This window comes from Capsicum annuum, chromosome 5 (assembly GCF_002878395.1).
Source record: "Capsicum annuum cultivar UCD-10X-F1 chromosome 5, UCD10Xv1.1, whole genome shotgun sequence".
Classification (NCBI taxonomy): domain Eukaryota; kingdom Viridiplantae; phylum Streptophyta; class Magnoliopsida; order Solanales; family Solanaceae; genus Capsicum; species Capsicum annuum.
The window spans coordinates 140,486,006-140,509,317 of record NC_061115.1 but is presented as its reverse complement, the minus strand read 5'-3'; the positions used below and the strand labels follow the sequence as shown (position 1 = coordinate 140,509,317).

The 23,312-nt window shown below is 38.9% G+C and overlaps 1 protein-coding gene across 1 annotated transcript in view; it reads right to left on the bottom strand.

Annotated features, from left to right (window-relative positions):
* LOC107870810 (NADH-cytochrome b5 reductase-like protein) overlaps window positions 1–23,312 on the bottom strand; it is a 37,788-nt gene that overhangs the window by 9,800 nt on the left and 4,676 nt on the right. The window contains exons 3-6 of the mRNA XM_016717463.2: window positions 20,508–20,550; window positions 18,987–19,062; window positions 1,796–1,855; window positions 1,571–1,621 (exon numbers count right to left, since the gene is read on the bottom strand). Of these exons, the coding sequence (XP_016572949.1) occupies window positions 1,571–1,621; window positions 1,796–1,855; window positions 18,987–19,062; window positions 20,508–20,550 (230 nt within the window). The remainder of the gene's footprint in view (window positions 1–1,570; window positions 1,622–1,795; window positions 1,856–18,986; window positions 19,063–20,507; window positions 20,551–23,312) is intronic.

Genomic DNA, 23,312 nt, shown 5'->3' with positions numbered 1-23,312 from the left:
ACGGAAAATTAAACTATTTATGCATGATTAAAATTATTTTTTATGTATTTATAGTAGATGTTGAACCCCCTTTCACTAGTTCGTATGTTCCCTTCTGAACCACCTTAGTGAAAATTCTGGCTCCGATTGGATAGCATGATTATGATATTATTTTTATGATATGCATGATTATACATGCTTTACTACACTGAGCATGAGCGTGTAATTGCCCTTCATGGTCCTTCATGCTCCACCTCCTAACTAAATTCCTCTCTACTTTTGAAGCTTCAATAAATACCAACACTAGCCACTTCAAGACTGACTTGACCTTTCTTCATTACATTTCTACTGCACTCAAACCACTCATACCAAGTTTCAGCACCAGATTTGCACTTAGTGATATCATATGACTTAAAACCAGCATTGTAGAATATTGTGTTTTCCTCCAATGAGCTACGTCCGGCCATATTTGCTGGAAACCACCCAGAAAAAGGACAGAAACTAAAGTTGGACTAAAGACTGGCTAGCTTCGGGACTCGTACCTGGGAGCATTCTCACTTTTGATATCGCACAGTATACTGAAAGCTGTTGAAGGAGGATCAATAATGACGACTTTAATCTGGAGCATTCTCACGTTTGATATTGCGCATAACTGGTTGGTTGAGGTGATCCTACGAGAACTGGTTAAAAGGAGTTGAAGAAGAGGATGAGAATAGGAGACGGAAATTTGATGGAACGAAGTGTTACGAGAAGAGGAAAGATGAGAGGCGGACGGATAATTAGCCTTCACAAGAGGAGAGAACACTGGGTGGCATTACTGTGGATTAAACTTAGCAATTTCTTTGGTGCTGATTTTTAACATCTATAAAATTTGATGTTCCTTTTTAGTTTTTAATTAACTTGAAAGTCACAATATACAAGGGTGGTGACTTGGCAGGCAATAAAAAAGGAATTGACTATGGAAGATCAAGATTCAAATCCCAGCAGAGGAAAAAAAGCTAGGTGGATTTTTCCCATTTCCTTGGTAGTATGTCACCTAGTACTTCTACGGGTAGAAGGTTGCAGATGATCAGTGATATAGACTAGGCGCACGCAAGCTAGTGTAGACATTATTGCCATTAAAGGATTAAGTGGAAAGCATATTATCTGAACTGAAATAAGATTTAGTCACCCTTCACTATAGAGTTACTTCTACTCTCAATCAAATATATATCCTTTTCACTTTTTAATAGAACATAGACATTATTTTGGTAATTACAATTACTACCCACATAAAGGTGCAACAAAGTAACGACAGCTTTAAGTTCATACAGCTGAAAAGCAGCTAATAGGCGTTCAAATGGATAAAATAGTAGAACTGTGAAAAAGAAGAGAAAAAACACTACTTGATTATTCCCTCAAACTATCACAGTTTAAATAATGACGTCCACATGTTCTGACTACATCATAATTACTGGAACAGAAGCAATCTAAATGATCCTAACTGGGGTATACTATTACAAGATCCTATTCATATCTACAAGATCTTAACAAGAACAAAATATGAAAAGGGAAAAGGCTAAGAAAGAGAAATTATAAAAGTGAAACTTACGGCCGAATGGCGTATTTTGGTTTTCCCTCAGCATTTTCTCCCATTGGTGCCCTAAATGAAAAGTGTATTCCTATTAAAGAATGTCAGAGTAATGACCCAGAAACCATCTTCCCATAACTCTTTTTGATGAAGCCCGTATTCTCATAATTCTTGTATCACAGCTTCCAAATATTCTTATGTTACAAATATACTAAGTAAATGAAATTTAAATGTAATGGAACTTACCTCGTAAGAATGCAAGATGCAATATCAAGACCTAACTTTGAAGAAGGATCAAACGAAAACCTAAAATTATGGAGAAAAGAAAGAGTAGATCAATATCGTAACCAACAACTCAGCATTGACTGCTCTTCTACACCCAAAAACTACAAACTAAAAGGGGATTCAAACAGTCATATAACCAAATATCAGACTCAGCTTTGGATACAAGAGAACATTGGATATAACTGCAGTGCAAAGTCTACCTAATTCTAGCATAGAACAACAACAACATACCTAGTAAAATCCCACAAGTGAGGTCTGGGGAGGGTAAAGTGTACGCAGACCTTACAACTACCGTGAAGAGGTAGAGAGGTTGTTTCCAAACGACCCTCAGCTCAAGTGTAGCAAATTCAGGTACAAAGAGGAGGAAAACAGAAAAGAATATATAACAACTAACAAGCAAACAGTGTAAAATCTACCAGAAAAACAATAATCAACCACAAAATAGTGTGATAATCGAAACACAATAAATAACAGCAATGATAGATATCACAACCAGGGATCAGCTCCAACTCAACATCAATGACAAACCCTAAGCTACCATACTACGGCTAATGCATGACGACAATCCTACTCAACTAACCTTCTCCTCTAATACCTAGTTCTAACATAGAAGTCCAAAACGAAAAGGAAAGACTCTTTAGCGTCTTTATTAACAAACACAACAAATGGAAACAAAAGCGAAGTTACATAAAAATCCAATTCCTTAGCAACAGAAACAAGCAACGAAAACAAAAGCAAAGGTTCTATTTTTCTAACCCAAGTGCTAGCCTGGTCCATACATTAATAGTTGTAACCCCGACCCCCCACAAAAATCCCAAGAAAGACGAAAAAGGAAATGAAGCAGATATATGATGAAGCAAATTTATTAGTTGACTCGTCAATTTTGTCTATCTTGACAACCTTTTATTAAAATCTTCTAGAAACTCAGCTAGTGCTATGATGGAGGACAAATAGAAGACATTTGGGCTAACGGGCTAAGTTGTAGCGCAAGTACACATTCAATTCAGGTACTGAAGTATTTGGGCCTTGAATTGATAGAATCCATTGTATCTGTTTTCTTGATAAGTGATAGAATCCATTGTATTTTGCAGTGATGATGTCAGAGCAATTTGCTAAAACAATGTATAGGGTTTAATATATCTATTTGCAATAAACTTCGCAGTACGTTTCTTTGGACACAAGTCATGAGTCTTTGACTGCAAGATTCTTGGTCTCCAAGTAAATTTTACTATGATGTCCATGTGTCCTTCTCTTTTGGCATCTCAAAACGATCAATTCATTTAGTTCTTTCTTTAAATTGTTGCTGCCAGGGTTTGGGCGAGTTGCAAGAGCGCAACCCGTGAAACATGGATTAGGTGCGCATGTCACCAGTTCGAACTCCGCTAGTGGCTGCCCAAGACAAAAGCATGGTATTTAAGTTGAGAAGGGTAGAGGGACGAGCCCATTATCTACTAAATCTCAAACCGTGTAATATCGGCCCTTGGGAACTGATGTGTCATGGTCGTATGGCACATTCGCTGCTTAAAACCATAAAATATGCAAGTACTTAGGTTTGTTTTGGTAGATATGATGTGTTTTTGTGTCTTTTGCAGGAAACTAGGTTTTGGAGCTTGAAAGAAAAATAAAATTTGAAGTCGCTCAAATTGAAAAGGCTCCACTTACGAGCCTACTTACGTGGCGTAAGTACTACTTACGGCCATCATAAGTGGCTTCGTACGTTCCAGAGATGCCAAGTCTAGAAACCTGAAAGCTGATTTTCGTCCTGACATTGACGAAGGGCTACTTACGTCTCGTAGGTACTACTTACGGCGCCGTAAGTGCCAGCCCAAGTATCAGAAGTTGAAGGTTCAGAGAAGCTAAAGATTGAAGAGATTTCTGACACCTACGATGGGTCACTTACGGGACGTAAGTACTACTTACGCCCCATAAGTGCCTTCGTAAGTGGGCCACTTGCAGTTTGAAGAATACAAGTCACTTATGACACCCACTTATGGGGCGTAAGTGCCACGTAAGTGGGTCCGTAAGTGGCCACAGACCCAGTTTTCCCTATTCGTTTTGGTTAGGATTTTTAGTGTTTCTATGTATTCTATAAATACCCTTTTGACGTTTTTGTATTAGTCTATGCGTTCTTTACATTCACAAACATATATTGATTTCATGATTCGACTTTTGATCTTGGAATCCTTTTGTTCTTGATTTCTTGGTTGATTATTAATTTGAGAATTTGGTTTTTGTTCTTCAATTATTGTAAGATTGTTCTATGCTTTCTTTATTGAATTCCATGGATGTTCTTGCAACTATGCACGGCTAAACCACCTAACTAGGGTTGTGGGAACCCTGGCTGAATAATGAAGTAGAGGAAGTGTAAGGTCATTCTAAATCAGTGTTGGTGAACGTATTGTGATCTTCTTCGGATCGTATGCTTTCTTAACTACTACAAAAGTTAAAGAACTTGCCAGTATTAGAGATCATCTTCACAAGAGAGGTCGGGATTAGGAAAAGAAGGTTACAACAGTACTTCTAAGCTACCAACCCTCGTCTATGCAACTTGACACCCAAAAGCAGATAGTTGAACTGGGATCAAAGACAAGGGTTAGCACGGCGACACTCTGAGACTCACAAGGTAAAGAGTGAAATTTACCAAAGCGTTCACAAGACGGTTGGTGATACCTATCTTGTTAGATTCTGCATGCATTGCATTGAGTTAGTCAAATTGAGCACGATAAGTCTACAGAGTCAGGAAGCCAGGGGGATCACAGTCCTAGTATTCATCTCAGATTGATTTCAACTAAAGCGATCAAGACTTGTTGCTACTTTACTGTTTATACAACAAAACCCACATTCATTTTTCCTGCATTTTCCCAACTACTTCAACAGATTCGTGAGAGATATTCAACCTATTCCCTGTGGGTTCGACCCCAACCTCTATTAGGTTACTATATTTGACATCGACTGCATTATACTTCAAGGAGGTATAGTTTTGGGCGACATCAAATTTTGGCACCGTTGCTAAGGAATACGATTACGGATTGATTGTCAGAGTTTGTTGGGTTTTACTTTTCTGTTCTTCTTGGGGCATACACAGTGTACGCCCAGTACTAGGAGTCAAGGCAATCCATTGATCCCATTTGATCCAGAGCTTGAAAGAACCCTACGACAAAATCGTAGGATGTCGAAACACGGTCGTGAAGCTCATCATGAGGGGCTTCGAGACGATCCACTTGACTTGCCTCCCCACCTCCGCATGGTGTTCATGAGACAGTTGTGCAAATCACTACACGGTTATTAGAAGCAAATGCGAGGAGGGATAATACGGCTACCCGTCGTGCAGTTCTAGACGAGAGACAGAGACAAGAAGCTGATCGTCGAGCAGAACTCGACAGAGCTAGAAGATATAGAGCTCTTGTGCTCCCAGCTTATTAGTACGTGCAAGCATATAATGATCCAGAGGATGACTTGGGGTATGTTGAGCCCATAGAGATGGAGCTATCATTCCTCCCGAGTTGCCCCAGGGGACTAAGTTTGATATCACAAGTGCAATAATTCAGCTGCTAAATTTGAAGGGTGTGTTTGCGGGTTTGCCAACATGCACATCATAAAATTTGTTGGAATTTGCACTTCATATAATATACCTGGGGTGAGTCAGGAAGCGATAAGACTCAAGTTGTTCCAATTCTCTCCAACTGACAAAGCGACATTATGATTAGGGGAACTACCTTGTGGGTCCATTAACTACTTGGAACGAGTTGCAGTAGCAGTTCTTAGACCGATTTTTCCCTCCTGCCAAAATGCTGCAATTGAAGGACGAGATCTATAATTTCAGGCAATTGCATTCTGAACTAATGAATAAGGCATGGTTTCGATTTAAGAAGTTGATGATAGTGCCTAATCACAAAATTTCGGGGAGAAATTTGTTGGAAATTTTCTATCGTTCGCTGAATACCAGTTCCAAAGTTGTTGCAGACAATATTATGGGTGGAACTTTACCAGTTCCAAACTTGTTGTGGACAATATTATGGGTGGAGCTTTCATGAGCCTGTGTTGGGAAGCAACATCGAAAATTTTAGTTCAAATCTCTTCTCTTACCAACAGAGGGTGGCATACTCGAGAGGCAGAAAGAGGTGCCGGCATTATGCTATTGGTGCTTCCAGCGATCAGAGAATTGTAGATGATAATGTGGCTCAAGAAGTTGCGCAGCTGAGGGCGGAGATTGGGTTACTGACTAAACAATTCACAACTATGAATTTCGAATAGGTGAATGTTATGAGCGCAAGCACCTAAGTTGTATGATTCTGATATTGAAGAAGAGGTTAAGAATCTAGATAGAAAGTTGGCAGGTTTTCGAGCCAAGGGCCAAGGGTCTGCTCAAGACACTTGGAACTAGAGTAAAGGAATCAAGGTCGAAACTATTATGGGGACAGATATAGGGATCGAAGTGGAGAGAGATGGTGACCGAAAGCGTAAAGACAATGTTGTCAAAAATGGTAAAGGGTTACGAAAGTCAACAGAGTTGCCTTAAGGACATTAAGGCAGATATTTCGGTACTCAGCCAAAAGGGCGAATCGCATGCTACTGCAACAAGCAGCTTGAGCAGCAATTTGGTCAAATGTCGGCAACGTTGAATCAGCATTAACCGGGCACTCTTCCAAGCAACACTATGTAAAATTCGAAGAACGACGGTCATTGTCTAGCCATCACCACTCAGAGTTGGGTAAGGCTACTATTGATCCCCCTATGCATGTGGTAGATAAGCCAAGAGATGATGTGGTTGATATTTACGAGGCACCCAAAGAGGAATCAAAAAAGCTGGTGGCTAGTGGTGAGTCATCACAAAAATCGACGGGTGTTCATAAACGTGTTAAAAAGGATAAACGAAAGGGGAAGAAAGTCAAGCCTATAGTGAAAACCATTCCACGACCTCCCCACCTTTTCCACAAAGGTTGAAGCAAAAGAAAAAAGGTAAGTATAAAAAGTTTATTGCTATGCTGAAAGGGTTGAATTTGAATATCCCTCTTCTTGAAGCTCTTAAGCAGATGCCTGGGTATGCGAAATTTATGAAGAATTTGGTAATGAAGAAGAGAGCTATCAGATATGAGGACGTTGGTGCGTTGCATCATTGTAGTGAGGTTACATCTCGATCTCTGGCGCAAAAGAAATGTGATCCCGAAGCTTTCACGATTCCTTGCACCATTGGGACATCTAGAATTGCCAGAGCTCTGTGTGACTTGGGTGCCAGCATTAACTTGATGTTGCTGGCAGTGTTCAAACAATTGGGCATAAGACCACCCGAACCAACGACGATGCGGTTGTTGATGGTAGACCGTATGATGAAAAAGCTCGTGGGCATATCATTTGATGTTTTGGTAAAGGTGGACAACTTCATCTTTCCGGCCGACTTTGTTGTCTTGGATTGCAAAGTTGACTTTGAGATGCCCATAACTTTAAGGAGACCATTTTTTGCCACGGGTAGAGCATTGGTGGATATGGAAATGGGGGAGCTTAAGTTCAGGATTAATGATGAGAAGGTCACGTTCAATGTTCGCAAAACCATGAAGCAGTCGACTGACATGAGGGTGGTCTCGGTGATAAGCTGTGTTGATGACCCTGGAGGCCAAACCTTTGGCTACCGTGATTAAGTCTAAGTAATCAAGGTACCCACGTTGTGTCGCGACGTTAAATCAAGCGTTGTTTGAGAGGCAAACCAAGATATCTTGTATTTTTGCGCTTGTGATCATTCGTATTAGTGTGATTGACGTCAAATCTACGCACAGGTATGTTCCTAACTCTCTTACTTTGTAGCGGCCAAATGCACTGGGGACAATGTATGTCTATTTGATGGGGGTGGTGCAACTTGTGGGTCTAGATGTCCTATTATGGTTTTTGTTGTCGTGTCTCTTTTTCCCGGAGTCTGTTCTTAGTAGATTCAGCATGTTTAGGTTGTTTTGTGTTTTTGTCGTACATGTGGCTTGTTTTGTTTGTGTTTAGGAAAAATAAGTGACCTACGGGCAGTTAATATATTATTATTATATTTAAATGTTTGAGAAAAATGATACCCCTCCGAAATTTATGCTTTGAACTACGTAATGTGTTTGTATTTGTGACAACTGTGAATTTTGTTATGGCATTAGGATTAGGGACATAATAATCATAGCTTATAGCATTTGCATGAACAGGATAGGTAGTGGTTGGTAGCATAACCCTGTATTATGTGTGAGATTGCTTACCAAGTTCCCTTTGTGCATTTAATCCAAAACTTTCCCGGTTAATCTTGTCTAGGTTGTAGGATAGTCGGTTAGGAAAGGATCTTAGGCTGTTCTTGAACTCTTAGCCTAGAGAACCTTCCAAATGAAAATAATTATCCCTTAATCCCGATTTTGAGCCTACATAGACCATTTTCTTGTTTTCACCTTCCCAGTTAGGAACAATCAACCTATTTTGGCCCTAGTCCCTCTTTGGACATTGTGCACCTCAACTCAAACAAATCACCTAAGTTGAGGATGGTTATCATAGGGGTGCGTAATTAGAATTGGTATGAAGAAGGGTTTGAATAAGAGAAAAAGAAAGTAGGGTTAGGTGTGGTAAGGAAAAAAAGAAGAGAAAAAAATGGAAAAAAGGTGAAAAGAAAAAAGAAAGAATAAAAGAAACTGCCCCCAACCTAAATAAGCAATAAAAAAAAAAGGGAGAAATAAGGAAGGAATAAAGGAAAAGTTGGTTAAGAAGTGGACCCCAAAATGTAATTATAGTGTTAAGGAGGATTAGTCACTGAAGTCCTAAATGTACCATACCAACCCCCAAGCTTACGTTACATGCCAAATAAAGTCCTATAGTGATCCTAGTCTGACTATCCGAAAACTAGAAAATAAGGGCAAGCCTATGGTATTCTGTGCGCATTGATTGGAACTTCTTTTGTAAGTGTGAGTGACTCGTGACCGCCCCTGCATTCACATGCATAATCATATTGTGAGAGTGGGACTTCTTTGTTGTGAGGGTACATGGGTTGTGCTGCTAGTTGCTTATCCGTCCGGGTAGTGTAATTTGTACATATGCTCGGTTGTTTATTGCTAATGTAATGTCATAGCTTGATTCCTTTGTGTTGCACTAGTAGGCTACATAGATCCACACAGTTGGTTTTTGAAAAGTTAAAAATAGGAGGTGGTGAAAAGTTTTGAGCTAAAATTGAGTCGACTGCCGTAGATACTTAGGTTTCTTTTGGTTAAGCATTGTCGTGTTGTTTTGTTCTCTTTTTGTTGCCTGAGGACGGGCAAATGTTCTAAGTTGAGGGTGTTGATGTGTCATGGTCGCAAGGCACTTTCGATGCTTAAAACCGAAAAATATGCAAGTACTTAGGTTCGTTTTGATAGATATTTTTTTTGTCTCTTTTTTTACATTTGTTCGTTTTGATAGATATGGTCTGTTTTTTGTGTCTATTTTGCAAGAAACTAGGTTTTGGAGCTTGAAAGAAGAATAAAAGTTGAAGTTGTTAAAATTGAAAAGACTCCACTTACGAGCCTACTCATGTACTTACGGCCATTGTAAGTGGCTTCGTATGTTTTAGATATGCCAAGTCCGGACAACCTAAGAGCTGATTTTTGTCCTGACATTGACGAAGGGCTACTTACGTCTCGTAGGTACTACTTACGGCACCGTAAGTGCCAATGCAAGTAGTATGAAGGTTCATAGAAGCTGAAGATTGAAGAGTTTTCAGACACCTACAATGGGGTCATTTACGAGACGAAAGTACGTACTAATTACGCCCTGTAAGAGCCTTCGTAAGTGGGCCTCTTACGATTTGAAGAGTACAGGTCACTTACGACACCCACGTATGGGGTGTAAGTGCTCATTGGTAAGTATAAAGGTTCAGAGAAGCTGAAAATTGAATAGTTTTCAGACACCTACGATGGGGTCACTTACAGGACGTAAGTACGTAGTTTTCAGACACCTACGATGGGGTCACTTACGGGACGTAAGTACGTACCATTTACGCCCTGTAAGAGACTTCATAAGTGGGCCTCTTACGGTTTGAAGAGTACAGGTCACTTACGACACCCACGTATGGGGCATAAGTGCCACTTACGACCCGTAAGTGTGTCCGTAAGTGACCGTTGACCCAGTTTTTCATGTTCGTTTTGACTAGGATTTTTAGTGTTTCGATGTATTCTATAAATACCCTTCTGACGTTTTGGTATTAGTTTACGCACTCTATATAGTTTACGCAATCTTTACATTCACAAACATATATTGATTTCAAGATTTGACTTTTGATCTTGGAATCCTTTGTGATTTCTTAGTTGATTATTAATTTGAGAATTTGGTTTTTGTTCTTCAATTATTGTGAGATTGTTTCTATGCTTTCGTTATTGAATTCCATGGATCTTTTTGCAACTATGCACGGCTAAACCACCTAAGTAGGGTTGTGGGAACCCTGGCTGAATAACGACATAGAGGAAGTATGAGGTCTTTCTAAATCAGTGTTGGTGCATGTATTGTGATCTTCTTCAAATTGTATGCTTTCTTAATTATTGCAGAAGTTAAAGAACTTGCCTGTATTCAAGATATCTTCACAAGAGAGGTCAAGACTAGGAAAAGAACGTTACAACCTATGTTGCTCGAACTCGTCAAAAATGTCAATGGGTGCATGTCGAATTCACCAAGATTAGTATATTTTTGAAAAATCCAACACGGGTGCGGCATCAAAAATGAAGAGTCCGCTCAACTTAGGTTACGATAGTAATTCGAGGCTACCAACCCTTGTTTAATCAACTTGACCCCCAAAAGGAGATAGTTGAACTGGGAGCAAAGACAAGGGTTAGTAAGGCGACACTCTGAGACTCATAAGATGAAGAGTGAAATTTACCAAGGCATTCACAAGACGGTTGGCGATACCCATCTTGTCAGATTCTGCATGCATCGCATTGAGTTAGTCGGATTGTGCAAAATAAGTTTACGGAGTTTGGAAGCCAGGGGGATCACAGTCCTAATATTCATCTCAGATTGATTTCAACTAAAGCGATCAAAACTTGTTGCTACTTTACTGTTTTCACAGCAAAATCCCCTTTTTACTTTTCATGCATTTTTTCGGAAACTTTCACAGATTCGTGAGAGATATTCGATCTATTCCCAATTGGTTCGACCCCAACCTCTGTTGGGTTACAATATTTGGCATCGGCCGTATTATACTTCAAGCAGGGGTAGTTTTGGGCGACATCAGAAACTATTTGTTATTCAAATAAGTTTGTGTACATTCTACCCTTCTAGACCCACTAGTAGGATTACACTGGGTATGTTGTTGTAAAGAAAGGTCAACCTAGAGACAGGTCATGAGTTTTTCGTTGCAAGATTCTTGGTTTCCAAGTAAATGTTCTTGTATAAGGTCTGTGTATCCTTCTTTCTTAGCATCTCACTCCCCATTAATTTTTTTAGTTCTATTTTGAAATTGTGGTATAAGAATTTTGTTTGTTTCTTCTTGTTCCATGTTGTGTATTAGAAATGCAGAACATCCAAGCCTTTATTTTGTTAATTCCGACATGCAAGTATTTTTTGGGTAGTTTCTAAGTTATAATCTATAACAACTTATCTAAGGAAAGACTAAGGAAATATAAGTTGAGTTTTGGATTAAAATATCTGAACACTATGACAGTTCACAAAGTTTGACGAAACCAAATGTTTATAATGCACAGCGAGGTTGCAAATCAAAATCAAGGATTACCATTAGAATTCAGGATTTCCAAATAATGGGAGTGAACTACTGCAACACCCACTACTATTGGATAGAATAAGAATAGGAATACGATTAGCATATAGTATCCCACGTGGAAAATGATCGAAATGTAGTGTCTATAAATAGGACTCGGTGTAATAATGTCGATAAACAATTTTATAATGTTTTTTCGTATATTTATAACATGGTATCAGAGCTACCATGAGAAATCTCCCAGATAGAAAAGTCAAATCACAACGCCTTCTTTTTGGTGGCTTTCACTCACATCTAATTTGTGTCAGCTCCCTCTCCACCAATAATTTGCGAGAATTAACACCACCATAGTGTCCACAAAGTTGCAAGCGACCAAACCCCACAAAATATCTCCACAGTCACTTTATTAGCTTCTGTTTTTCTTGTCGAGCTCACGCAAAGGTTCCGACCAGATTCCTATTACACTTCGTTTATTATGTTCAATTCATAATTGCTCATAGAAGTGTTAAAACTCCATATTGAGCTTAATGAACTTCAAATTTCTTTGGAAATTGACTCGAGGTGGGTTGTATATGCTAGGGGGATTATAAAGGAGAGAGTGGTCGAGTGGAGGTTGAGGAGGATAGTGTCTATTTCAAAGAATCAATTTGGATTTATGCCCGGTCGCTCGACGACTGAGGCAATTCACCTGGTGCGGAGACTGGTGGAGCAGTATAGGGAAAGGAAGAGGGACTTGCATATGGTGTTCATCGACCTAGAGAAAACATACGACAAAGTCCCTAGGGAGGTTCTTTGGAGATGCTTGGAAGTGAGTGGAGTCCCGATGGTGTACATCAGATTGATTAAAGACATGTATGATGGAGCAAAGACTCAGGTGAGGACGGCGGGAGGAGATTCAGAGCATTTCCCTGTCTTGACAGGGTTGCATCAGGGATCGACTCTTAGCCCGTTTTTGTTTGTGTTGGTGATGGATGTGTTGACGCGACGTATTCAAGGAGAGATGCCTTGGTGTATACTTTTTGCAGATGATGTAGTTTTGATTGATGAGACACGAGGGGATGATAAATTGGAGGTATGGAGACAAACCCTTGAGTCTAAAAGGTTCAGGTTGAGTAGGGCCAAGACAGAATATATGGAATGCAAGTTTAGTGACTTGAGGCAGGAGAACAAAGTGATAGTAAGGTTGGATTCTCAGGTTGTTTGTAAGAAGGACAGTTTTAAGTATCTCGGGTTTATGATTCCGGGGAATGGAGAGATTGACGAAGATGTCTCCCACCGTATTGGGGCAGGATGGATGAAGTGGAGGCTCGCTTCTGGAGTGTTGTGCGATAAGGTGTCGGCCAAGCTTAAAGGCAAATTCTATAGAGTGGCAGTTCGTCTAGCCATGTTGTATGGAGCAGAGTATTGGCCTTTCAAGAACTCTCACATTCAAAAGTTGAAGGTGGCGAAAATGCAAATGTTGCGTTGGATGTGCGGGCTTACTAAGAGTGATAGAGTTAGAAATGAGACTATCCGAGAAAAGGTGGGAGTAGCTTCGGTGGAGGACAAGATGCGGAAAGTTAGGTTGAGATGGTTCGGGCATGTGATAAGAGTACTCAACACACTAGTTGACCCTTGTGAAAACCAAGGTAAGTCTACGTTGGTATGTGAGTTGTCGACAACTAGTGAGGATATGAATAATGATCAACTTACTCATGAATGTAGTCCATTACTTGAGCATGTGTATGGTGTGTTTGATGAGTCTCAAGTTAGTGATGATGTTAATAGAGTTGATCATGAGATTGGAGACGATTCTTTGAGCATGTTGTGTGATGAAAGCCTTATTTTTGCTCATGGAAATTGTGAAGATGAAAATGTTGTGAAGAATAACCAATTGGGTAAAGGTGACCTTGATGTGCTTGAATGTTTAGGCAACCCGATTAGTGTTTGTTCTTTGAAAAATGATTTTGATTGTGATACTTTGTATGACAGCCCACCCTAGCTTGATAAAGATAGGGATGAATTGCTTGACCCATGTGATAACTTGAGTTGTGATACCTTTGATGTTAATAGTAGTTTGTGTCTACTTGAGGAATGCCCCTTTGAAAGAGAAGGTGATATTTTCTTAGAAATTCCCTCAACTTTTTCTTTGTGTGATTCCTATGTTGAGCATACTAATGGTGATGAACTTGAAACTATTGAGTACATGCATAAGGACACCATCGTTGAAGTCGACTTGTGTGACACCTTTCTCTACCCTCTTTGTGCTCATGATATTTCCAATGGTGATATAGAGGGTGTGCCTAATTTTGGGGATGGCACCATAAAGGAAATTAGGTATAGCCGATACTTAGGTCCTTGGCTACTTCACCCATTTGACCCTGGTAACCTCTTGGGATGTAGAGAATGTTATACATCCACCTTGATGCTTGGTCAAGACGACAAGCAAGGTTTGATTGTGAGTGTTGGTATCCTTCCCTATGATGGAAAGTCGTTCTTGTGGCTTTACAACCCACTTAATAAACCCAAGTTGTGCATGGGGGAAATTTCCAGCAAGGTTAAGGGTTCACTAAAGAAGGGAGTAATAAAAGGAACCAAGAGAGTTCACCCTTAAGTGTTTCCACTCTTGACCAAGGTATCACTACTTATAGGTCAAGAGGAGAGTTCCCTCATGAAAACACTTTAGATGAATTCCATTCTTATGATGCCCTTCTTTGTGACTTGATTGTGATACGAGACCCCTTTCTCAAAGGTGGTCACGAGATTAAGAACCCTAGGGCAATTGTGTCATTACCTCTTAGGGATATTATTCATGTGCTTGCATCAATATTTGACACATTTGAGCTTAAATTGTGTGGACTACAACTTGTGGATGCTAAGTTGAATTCTCGTTTGTGGAAGAGTCCAAGGATGTTCACAGCTTCTTGTCACCTTCATAGGGTTGGACAATTTGAAGTATCTTGTGGGACTCTTGGGAGCATGCTTAGCATCATTAGAAGAGGGAAACAAAGTTCTTGAGAAAGCTACTTGTCTTGGATTGATTTGCTGCATAGAAGTTTCTCTAATCTTCCTAATTGCATGGCTCCCTTGATGGAATACCTTCCCTCTGGAAGTTGTTGGAAAAAGAGAGGTCCTACATGCTTACAATGTCTCTTTCTCTCTTTGTGTGTTCCTACTTGTGAATACATCTTTGATGAGAATAGTGTCCTTAGTACCTTTCTTCATTACCTTTATACATATGATGATATTCATGATCTTGTTGAATATACATCGTATATTGGCATGAATTGCCCAAAAGGAAAATTTGTATGTACTTAAATGATTTGATTTCATACTTATGTACTTCAAGTGCTAAGTCACAGGTCACACTGAATGATACCTTTACATTTGATTCCTTTCTATACTACCTTTTTGCTTATGATGACATCTATGATAGTTTTGGATCAGCTTTATGTAGAGGTAGGATATTTGTTGATTGGTCCACTTGTTTGAGTGACATTGCTATATGTTTTCCGTGGACTTTAATTTCAATTGAGGCACCACTCTTGATGTGGCCTTTTAAAGAGGTGATGAAGCAATTGTGTCTTATGGCTCCTAAGGTAAAGGTACCCTTACCTTTTGTATCTATTGATGCCATTATGACCATTGTGGTTTCCTTACCTCTTGGTGATTTCCTTAGCCAAATCCTTTGTGACATTTGTACTAAGCTTTTCATGAGTAAAACAAAGGATTCGTGGTTATATTTCAAGTGTATACCACCTTGGCATGATGATGTTATTTGTTGCACTAACCCTAATCCTCATGTCATGAGGATGTTCTGCTTGTTTGTCCTTTCTGTGATTTTGCAAGATATGGATTCGAGGTCGAATCCTTTTCAAGAAGGGGAGGATGATACGAGCCAAACGGCCAGGTAGCTTTTGAGGACATCATACGAGGCCAATACATGAATCTAGTCGTGGTCATATTGAGGGCACGGGAACTCGCATGGGGGACCCATTTTAAAGCCACAATAGAAGAATTTCTGTGTGTGGAAGGTTGCTTAGGAGCTTACCTTTGATGCCTACCCGAGAACACAAGTGTTTGAAGTATGAACCACCCACGGTTTTGAGAGCATTAAAGAGGCACCCTGTTCATCAAGACCAAACACACCATGGCCGCTTCTTCATTAAGGCTATTTTAGAGATTGCACATGGTGTCTTAACACACCATGGCCGCCCTTCTCATTAAGGGCAATGTGGTCATTTTATCTTCAATTGTAATAGACTATAAGTAGAACATTTTAGGGTTATTTCACTTAGTTTTGTTGAATATGGATATTTGAAAGAACACATTTTCTCTCTTGTGAGAGTAGCCCTATGTTGCTCGGACTCAGCGGTTTTGCCACTGAATCCATCTCGACACGAGACTGAAGCAAGGTGTGGGTGCTTCCGCCGTCTCTGATTCAGTCAAACAATTTCGGAGACATTGACCAAATTAAAGAAGAAATTTGAGGGTGAAAATTGAATAATTAACCGGCGACTTACTGAAAAAATACCGACCAGCGACCACCGGAACAGAGACGGCGTTGTCGATGTGCCACCGCCGTCGCTGTCGCCAAGAAACCGTTGTCACCGTCCCACCTCAGTCGCCGTCGTCAATCATCCGTCGTTATCGATGTGCCACCACTGTCGAGGTCGGTGTTTTATTTGTTTGTGTTGTTATATATATATATATTTATATTCATTAATATTAATATTTCTTTAATAAAAATAAGACAGCACCATTAATATTTGTTTATTTGCTTGTGTTGTTATATATATTTATTAATATTAATATTAACAATATATATTTTTTAATAAAAACTAGACAACAGCATGTTTATTTATTGGACTAACAGCAGCCGACTTTTGTATTTTATATTCTTTATGATATAAAAATAATGTATATTAATATATAACATTAATATGAAGAAGATGCGTAAGAGTAGTTAACTTAAATAACTTGATAGTGGACATTTCTTTTTTTCTGTTAGTTTTGAATTAATATTTTAAGTTGGTTGCTTTCTTGTTTTTGTTTAATAAAGTATTTTTAGAATATCTTTATAACTCTATATTTATAATATTTGATTTTCTTTAGCCGAATCCCCGCACCCGTATTCATACTTGATTCGCACCCCTGAATCTCAAAATTTATATTTTGACGAATTCAACTCTGAAATCCACACCCGTCTCGGATACCCGCACCCGAGTCCGAGCAACTTAGGATTAGCCCCACCCGAAACTAGGGCAAGATAAGTGTGGATTCACTTGTGTTGCATTTTGGCTTAGAAACGTAGGTTCTTAAGGCGATTGATTTCCCTCTTGGGTCACGTAAGAGTTTGGTGTTTGATATTACGGGTTGTAGGGGTCTTGACGTTTTGATACACGTCTTGGTTCTTAGTTTCTTGTATTTTCTTATGTCACACTACCTATCTTTACTTTATTGCAATTGTTGTTTTTCTTATCTTGTCTCGTTTGTGTGTTACTACCGAAGCTAGTTTTTCATCTTGTTCTCGGCTCGTTCTTGTGTTGTTGTCCGTTTTCGTGTGTTCGTAGTAGAGCCCGTATCAACGACGGAGCGAAAACTCGTGTGAGGACGGTAGGAGGAGATTCGTAGCACTTACCTGTCTTGACAGGGTTGCACCAGGGATCATCTCTTAGCCCGTTTTTATTTGCCTTGGCGATGGATGTTTTGACACGGCGTATTCAAGGGGAGGAGCATTGGTGTATGTTATTTACTGTTGTACTAATTGACGAGACCCAGGAAGGAGTTAATGTTAAGTTGGAGGTTTGGCAACAGACCCTAGAGTCCAAAGGATTTAGGTTGAGCAGGACTAAGACTGAGTACTTGGAATGTAAGTTCAGCGATTCGATGCGTGAGGTTGACGTGGTAGTAGAGCTGGATTCTCAGGCTATTCGAAATAGGAAGAGTTTCAAGTATCTTAGATCTATGACTCAAGAAAATGGAGAGATTGACAGGGATACACACATCGTATTGGTGAAGGGTGGTTGAAGTAAAAGCTCACTTCAAGTTTTGTGTGATAAGAAGGTGTCACCTAAGCTTAAGGGTAAGTTCAACAGAGTGGCAATCTGATCGGCTATGTTGTATGGAGCGGAGTGTTGGCCAGTTAAGAACTCCCACATCCAAAAGTTGAAGGTGGCAGAACTTAGGATATTGAGATGGATGTGAGGACTTACCAGGAGACATAGGGTTAGAAATAAGGTTATTTGTGACAAAGTGGGAGTGGCTTTGGTGGAAGACAAAATATGGAAAGTGAGGTTGCGATGGTTTGGACATGTGATAAGAAGGGGCACGGATGCTCCAGTACGGAGGTGCAAGAGGCTATGGATGGTTTTAGGCGGAGTAGATGTAGGCCAAAGAAATATTAGAGGGAAGTGATTAGACATGACATGGAGCAGTTACAGCTTACGAAGGACATGACCCTTGACAGGAAGGTGTGGAGGACGCGAATTAGGGTAGAGGGTTAGTAGGTAGAAATGCGTCCGTAGTAATAGAGAGGAGTGTGTCGTTTGTATCTATGCCTATAGTTTCGTGTAGTTTCATGTTCTGAGGATGTTTATGATCTCGAATAGATAGTTTATAGTATTACTCTGTCGATATCTTATTTCCTTTATTATCTAGCGGTGTGTTATCTCATTTTTATTGTTTATTTTTATGTTTTTGTGGTTGTACTGTTATCTGTCCTCGGTTAGGGGTCTATCAGAAACAGCTTCTCTACTTCATCTAAGGTAGTGGTATGGACTGCGTACACTTTACCCTGCCCAGACCCACTTTGTGGGAATACACTGGTATGTTGTTGTTGTTGTTGTAGTAGTAGAAAAAGTTGAGATATGATTTGAGAGGTGATATCTACAAGACAGTTTTGCATTTATTGTGTTCGAGACAAACATAGTACTTATGGCATTTGAATATAGATTAATTTAAGGGGCTTGAAATTCTGAGATTTCAATAAATTGTATGGGGTAAAAATCAGCCCTATTAATAATGCAGTATGAAATAAAACAGTTATGTTGATGGTGATGGTACATGATATAGGTGTTGGTGGCTTTTCTTTCTTTGAAGTGATCCGCGCATCGCGCGGGTACGTTTACTAGTAGTAATTAACGTTAGCAACCGAAAGCCAATCAAAAACATGATTTCATGGAGTATGTCCCAGCACTCAGAGGCAGAATTACCTTATCAATTCTATATCAAAAAGCTGAACCCTACACATTCAACCACCTTCGGGAGATACAAATGGGCTAGAAAGTTTTGTTTTATATACTGCAATTGGTGTAAGACCACTGTTCCAGCAGTGGTAGAATGAACTCAACTTGCCGACAAAATTATCAAACCAAACAAGCCAGGTTTAGTTCACAAGAAGGGTCATCATGGAATGAGTAACAGCACAATTAATAGGTTAAAGCCATAATTATAAAATAACCAAAGAATTTAAAAAATAACCTGAACAGATGACTGTTGTGGCTAACTGATGCTCGATCTTCCAGCTTAAATTCAATCCACTTATCAGGATTTAGAGCTGAAAATGGAGACAACAGTAAAATCGAGTTAGTTCCTTGTTTAACTGCAACAACTGTGGCAAAGAGACAAATCTTCAAATGTTCTGATATTACTGAAGCACTTAATGCTTGTTTGGGATTGCTTATTTCCCGATAAAAAGCACTTATTTTAAGAAAAAACATTTTTTTGAAAAGAATGGTGTTTGGTAAACTTACAAAAGTTCTTTTAAAAAGGAAGCAAAAACGCTTCTGAGAAGAAGCAGAAAATTTCTGCTTTTCAAAAAAAGCAGAAGCCGAAAATTACTTTTTTCATGACAAAAATATCCCTATCACTCACACACACATATAATACCCCTTATTAATTAATTAACATATCTTATAAGTTTGATTTTAAAATTTTATACTTTATATTTAAATCATAATTCTTTATTTTATTTTATGATTTATATATTATTATTTTATTTTCACTCATTTTCTTTAATTTTACAAGATTAATGATGAATCACGTTATTGACAGATGAATCACGTTACAAAATTGTATTTTGACAGCACTTGTAAATTTTTTCTTGAATATTTAATTTTAAATAAATAATTAATGAAAAGTGACATATCTGTTACCATGTAGTGTACATATATGAATATGATGATTGTTTATTCTTAGTAAATTTTGACACAGTAAAAATATATACCAAAAAAAAATAAGATAACAAATAATAGATAGAATCTTATTTAAAACATTTATTATCATGCAGTGTACGTGTATATGAATGTGTTGCTTAGTTTTAGTAGTAAAAGTCTATTGATACATGTCCGTTTTGGTCATTTGTCTCGAAAAAACACTTCTTGAAAAAATTATCCAAACACAATCTGTTTATCAAAAACACTTTTCAAATGAATTTACCAAAGATAAATTGCTTTTTTTCAAAAGCACTTTTCAGAAAAGTTATTTTATAAAAGTACTTCTCAAATAAGCAGTTTTGTAACAGCAATCCCAAACAGGCTCTTAAAATGGTCACCAAAAAGCATGAACTCGAAGAGAATTCTAAGGGAGAGGATATATTCACAGATTAATGAAATAAAAAAGCTCACATGTATCAAATAAATTAGCTTATAAGTAGAAAAACCATGCAAGTTCTTCAGACAAAAGTATATAGAAGTTATTTGGAGTCATTCCTTAACCTGCTGCACCCAAAGAGTTTCTTATATCTTATCTCTGGTCCCCCTTCTTAACTAATTTCAAATGATAAGACTTATAATTCATTACATTGAAGTCTATGAATATGAAAGCCCACATTTTCAACTTTCCACTTAACTGCATCCACAGAAAACTTATATCACAGACCCTAATTTAAATTCAACACTATTGGCTAAAACAGAGAGTTTTGATTGCGATGGTGTTCCCACAAACTCCATGAATCTCTTGACTAAGCATAACCTTAAGAGAGGCATAAAAAGAGAAACTAACCAATTTTTTTACCAGAATCTTCATTGATTTGCTCCGAGTACACCTGTATTTGGAAACTTTTCAGCTTGCAAACGAATGAAGTATACAGTAGAACAGCTAACCTTAGAGATGCCAAAATTTCTCAAATCAGTCAATTAAGTAGGCACTCTAAGTCACAGAAATAAAAATCATGAAGAGACATTATTCATTAGCTAATAAGCAATAACATGACGCTTCAACATCTGAATGAGAAACAAATAATCTAGGGTGTAAAATTAGGAGAATCTAATGATTTAACTTTCATTTCCAAACCAATTAAGGCGAAAGGAAAGACGACCAAAGGAAAATGCTCTAAGGCACTAGTTTCGAGGCAACACACTTAAATTGCTTTTGAGTTTGTGGGATATGACTCCAGTAGTTCCTCCGATCACTGGGAATCACTTCTCCTTATTTCTTTCTGAGTTTCAGATGGGGGAAAAATTTCCTCTCTTTCGTCTCAGGAGGCAAATCGCTCAAGTTAATGGACACCAGTTAAGACAGACTCACATGGTTCAAATGGACGCAAGGTAGCAGATTCACGAGCAGAATTAAAATTGACAGGGAAATTATCAGATGGAAACGTGGACAGATGCTGCAGCCTTCCTGTGGCTCTGGGTATTTATACAGGAGATGGGGAAGAAAGATCCAAGCTTTTTTGTATAGGATGTACCAAAACTAGTATATGGCAGATACATTGTAATAGTCACCTGGATCAGAGATAAGAAACCTTCTATTATTATTACTCCAGAAAATGATTACAACAGAGGCTGCAGAAACATAGCTCACAAAATATTACAATTCCTGGGAAAACTTCCAACAACAAATCTCGCAATGGCCTCTAAAAGTTGCTGAGAGTAATGGAGACAAAGATTCATCAGCGGAGGGCCATCAATTTCTCCCCAAATGTCTGATTGGGTGTGATAGCATCTGTGGTGGCATATCTCCATTAAAAGACTTGGATGAAGCTTTGGAAATTAAGATCAAGGAGATGCTTCTAGTAGATGAAAAGCCCTAGAAAAATGACGATGAGTAAGCTAGATGCTACACATATTTCATGGTTCAAGGCCGGGGGGGATAAGGACCAACATGAAACCCCAAAGGAACTCACAGACGCTGCCTTTTGCATGCTGACATGAGGGTCCCAAGGAGAGTCAAAGGAGCTAATGTTGCACGCCACCAGGAAGGCCAGAAGAGCTAAATTTGGATGTTGTTTATGGTAGGCTAAGGTTTCATCTATTAATTTTGATGATAACAAACCAACACAATTAATAAAAGAATATTTACTTGTGGTAAATTTATTTTCGGTACAGGTTTGTTCGATGAAGAAGGATTTAGTGAAGATCTCAACAAATATGGGGGAAAAAAAATTAGACATGGAATTACGAAAGCAGATATGGAAGAAAAGACTTGTCAAAATCAAGGTACAAGAATCATGGAAAGAATATTTACTATGATCCCCTTTTTTGATAACCATGGTATACAGACCAGCTTTCGCACACCTCGACTAAATCCACGGGATACCTGCCACCTCCCACCAGCAATCGATATCAGGTAACTCTGTCCACCAAGGCTAAGACCGATGGAAAAAATCACCTAGTATTTTATTGTCTTTGCTAGGATTCGAACCTGAGACCTCATGCTTTCAACCCACTTCATCGACCACTAGGCCACACCCTAGGGTGCATATTTACTACGATCTTACGGAAGAAAAATATCCTTCAAGAGGAAAAGATCAAGATCTTGTTATTTACGGAAGGTCTAAAATCTATGAAGTAATCAACTTTACAAACGAGTCCACATTAGGTGTGATCAAAATCCAAATTCAAGAAAACGAATCTGATTACATTTGAATAATATAAATCAAGATATAAGGTGAAATAAAGAAGGCCTTGAAATTCTTTGGGTTGCTAAACTAAGAGCTCATACTTGAATTGTCATAAGAAGGACAATTCAAAGAATTCATCAATCAAAGTTGAGGATCTAAACAATCAGTGACACAACGAGAAGGATGTCAAAAAATAGATCTCAAAAGAAGAAAGGAAACTGCATGCGCACAAGGAGAGGGAGGGAAGATATCTCATACTAGAAATCGAAGGGCAAGAAACTACGAAGTGCTATGATCCTCAAATGCACGAAAACACCACTCAACTACCTACGAACCTTCTACCCTAATCCTTGACCTCTGGACCCCCATCCAAGGCCATGTTTGATAAGTTGAAGGTGTGTCATATCCTGTCTAATCACCTCACCTCAATACTTCTTTGGCCGACCTCTACATCTCCCTAACCCCAACACTACCAATCTCTCACACATCCTTATTGAGAATTTGAGCATCTCCTCTTCACATGACCAAACCATATTAGTCTTGCTTCACTCATCTTGTCCCCTGTGAACGTCACTCCTACCTTGTCTCGAATATCTTCATTTCTAATCTTGTCTCTCCTAAAATGCCCACAAATCCCCCTCAACATCCTCATTTTCACAGCTCTCGCCTTCTAAAGATGAGAGACCTTGAATGGCCAACACTCCACCTCATACAACATAGTCGAGCTAACTACCGCTCTGTAGAACTTGCTTTTAAGTTTTGATGGCACCTTCTTCTCACACAAGAATCTAGAGATACGCCTACATTTCATCCACCACATGCCAATGCGGTGTGCGACATCATCGTTGAGCTCACCATTTCCTTGGATTAAGAACCTAAAATACTTGAAACTTCTTTCTTAGGATGGCATATGTATCAAGTCTCACTTCCACGTCAACATAAGGCGTAACATCACTAAACTT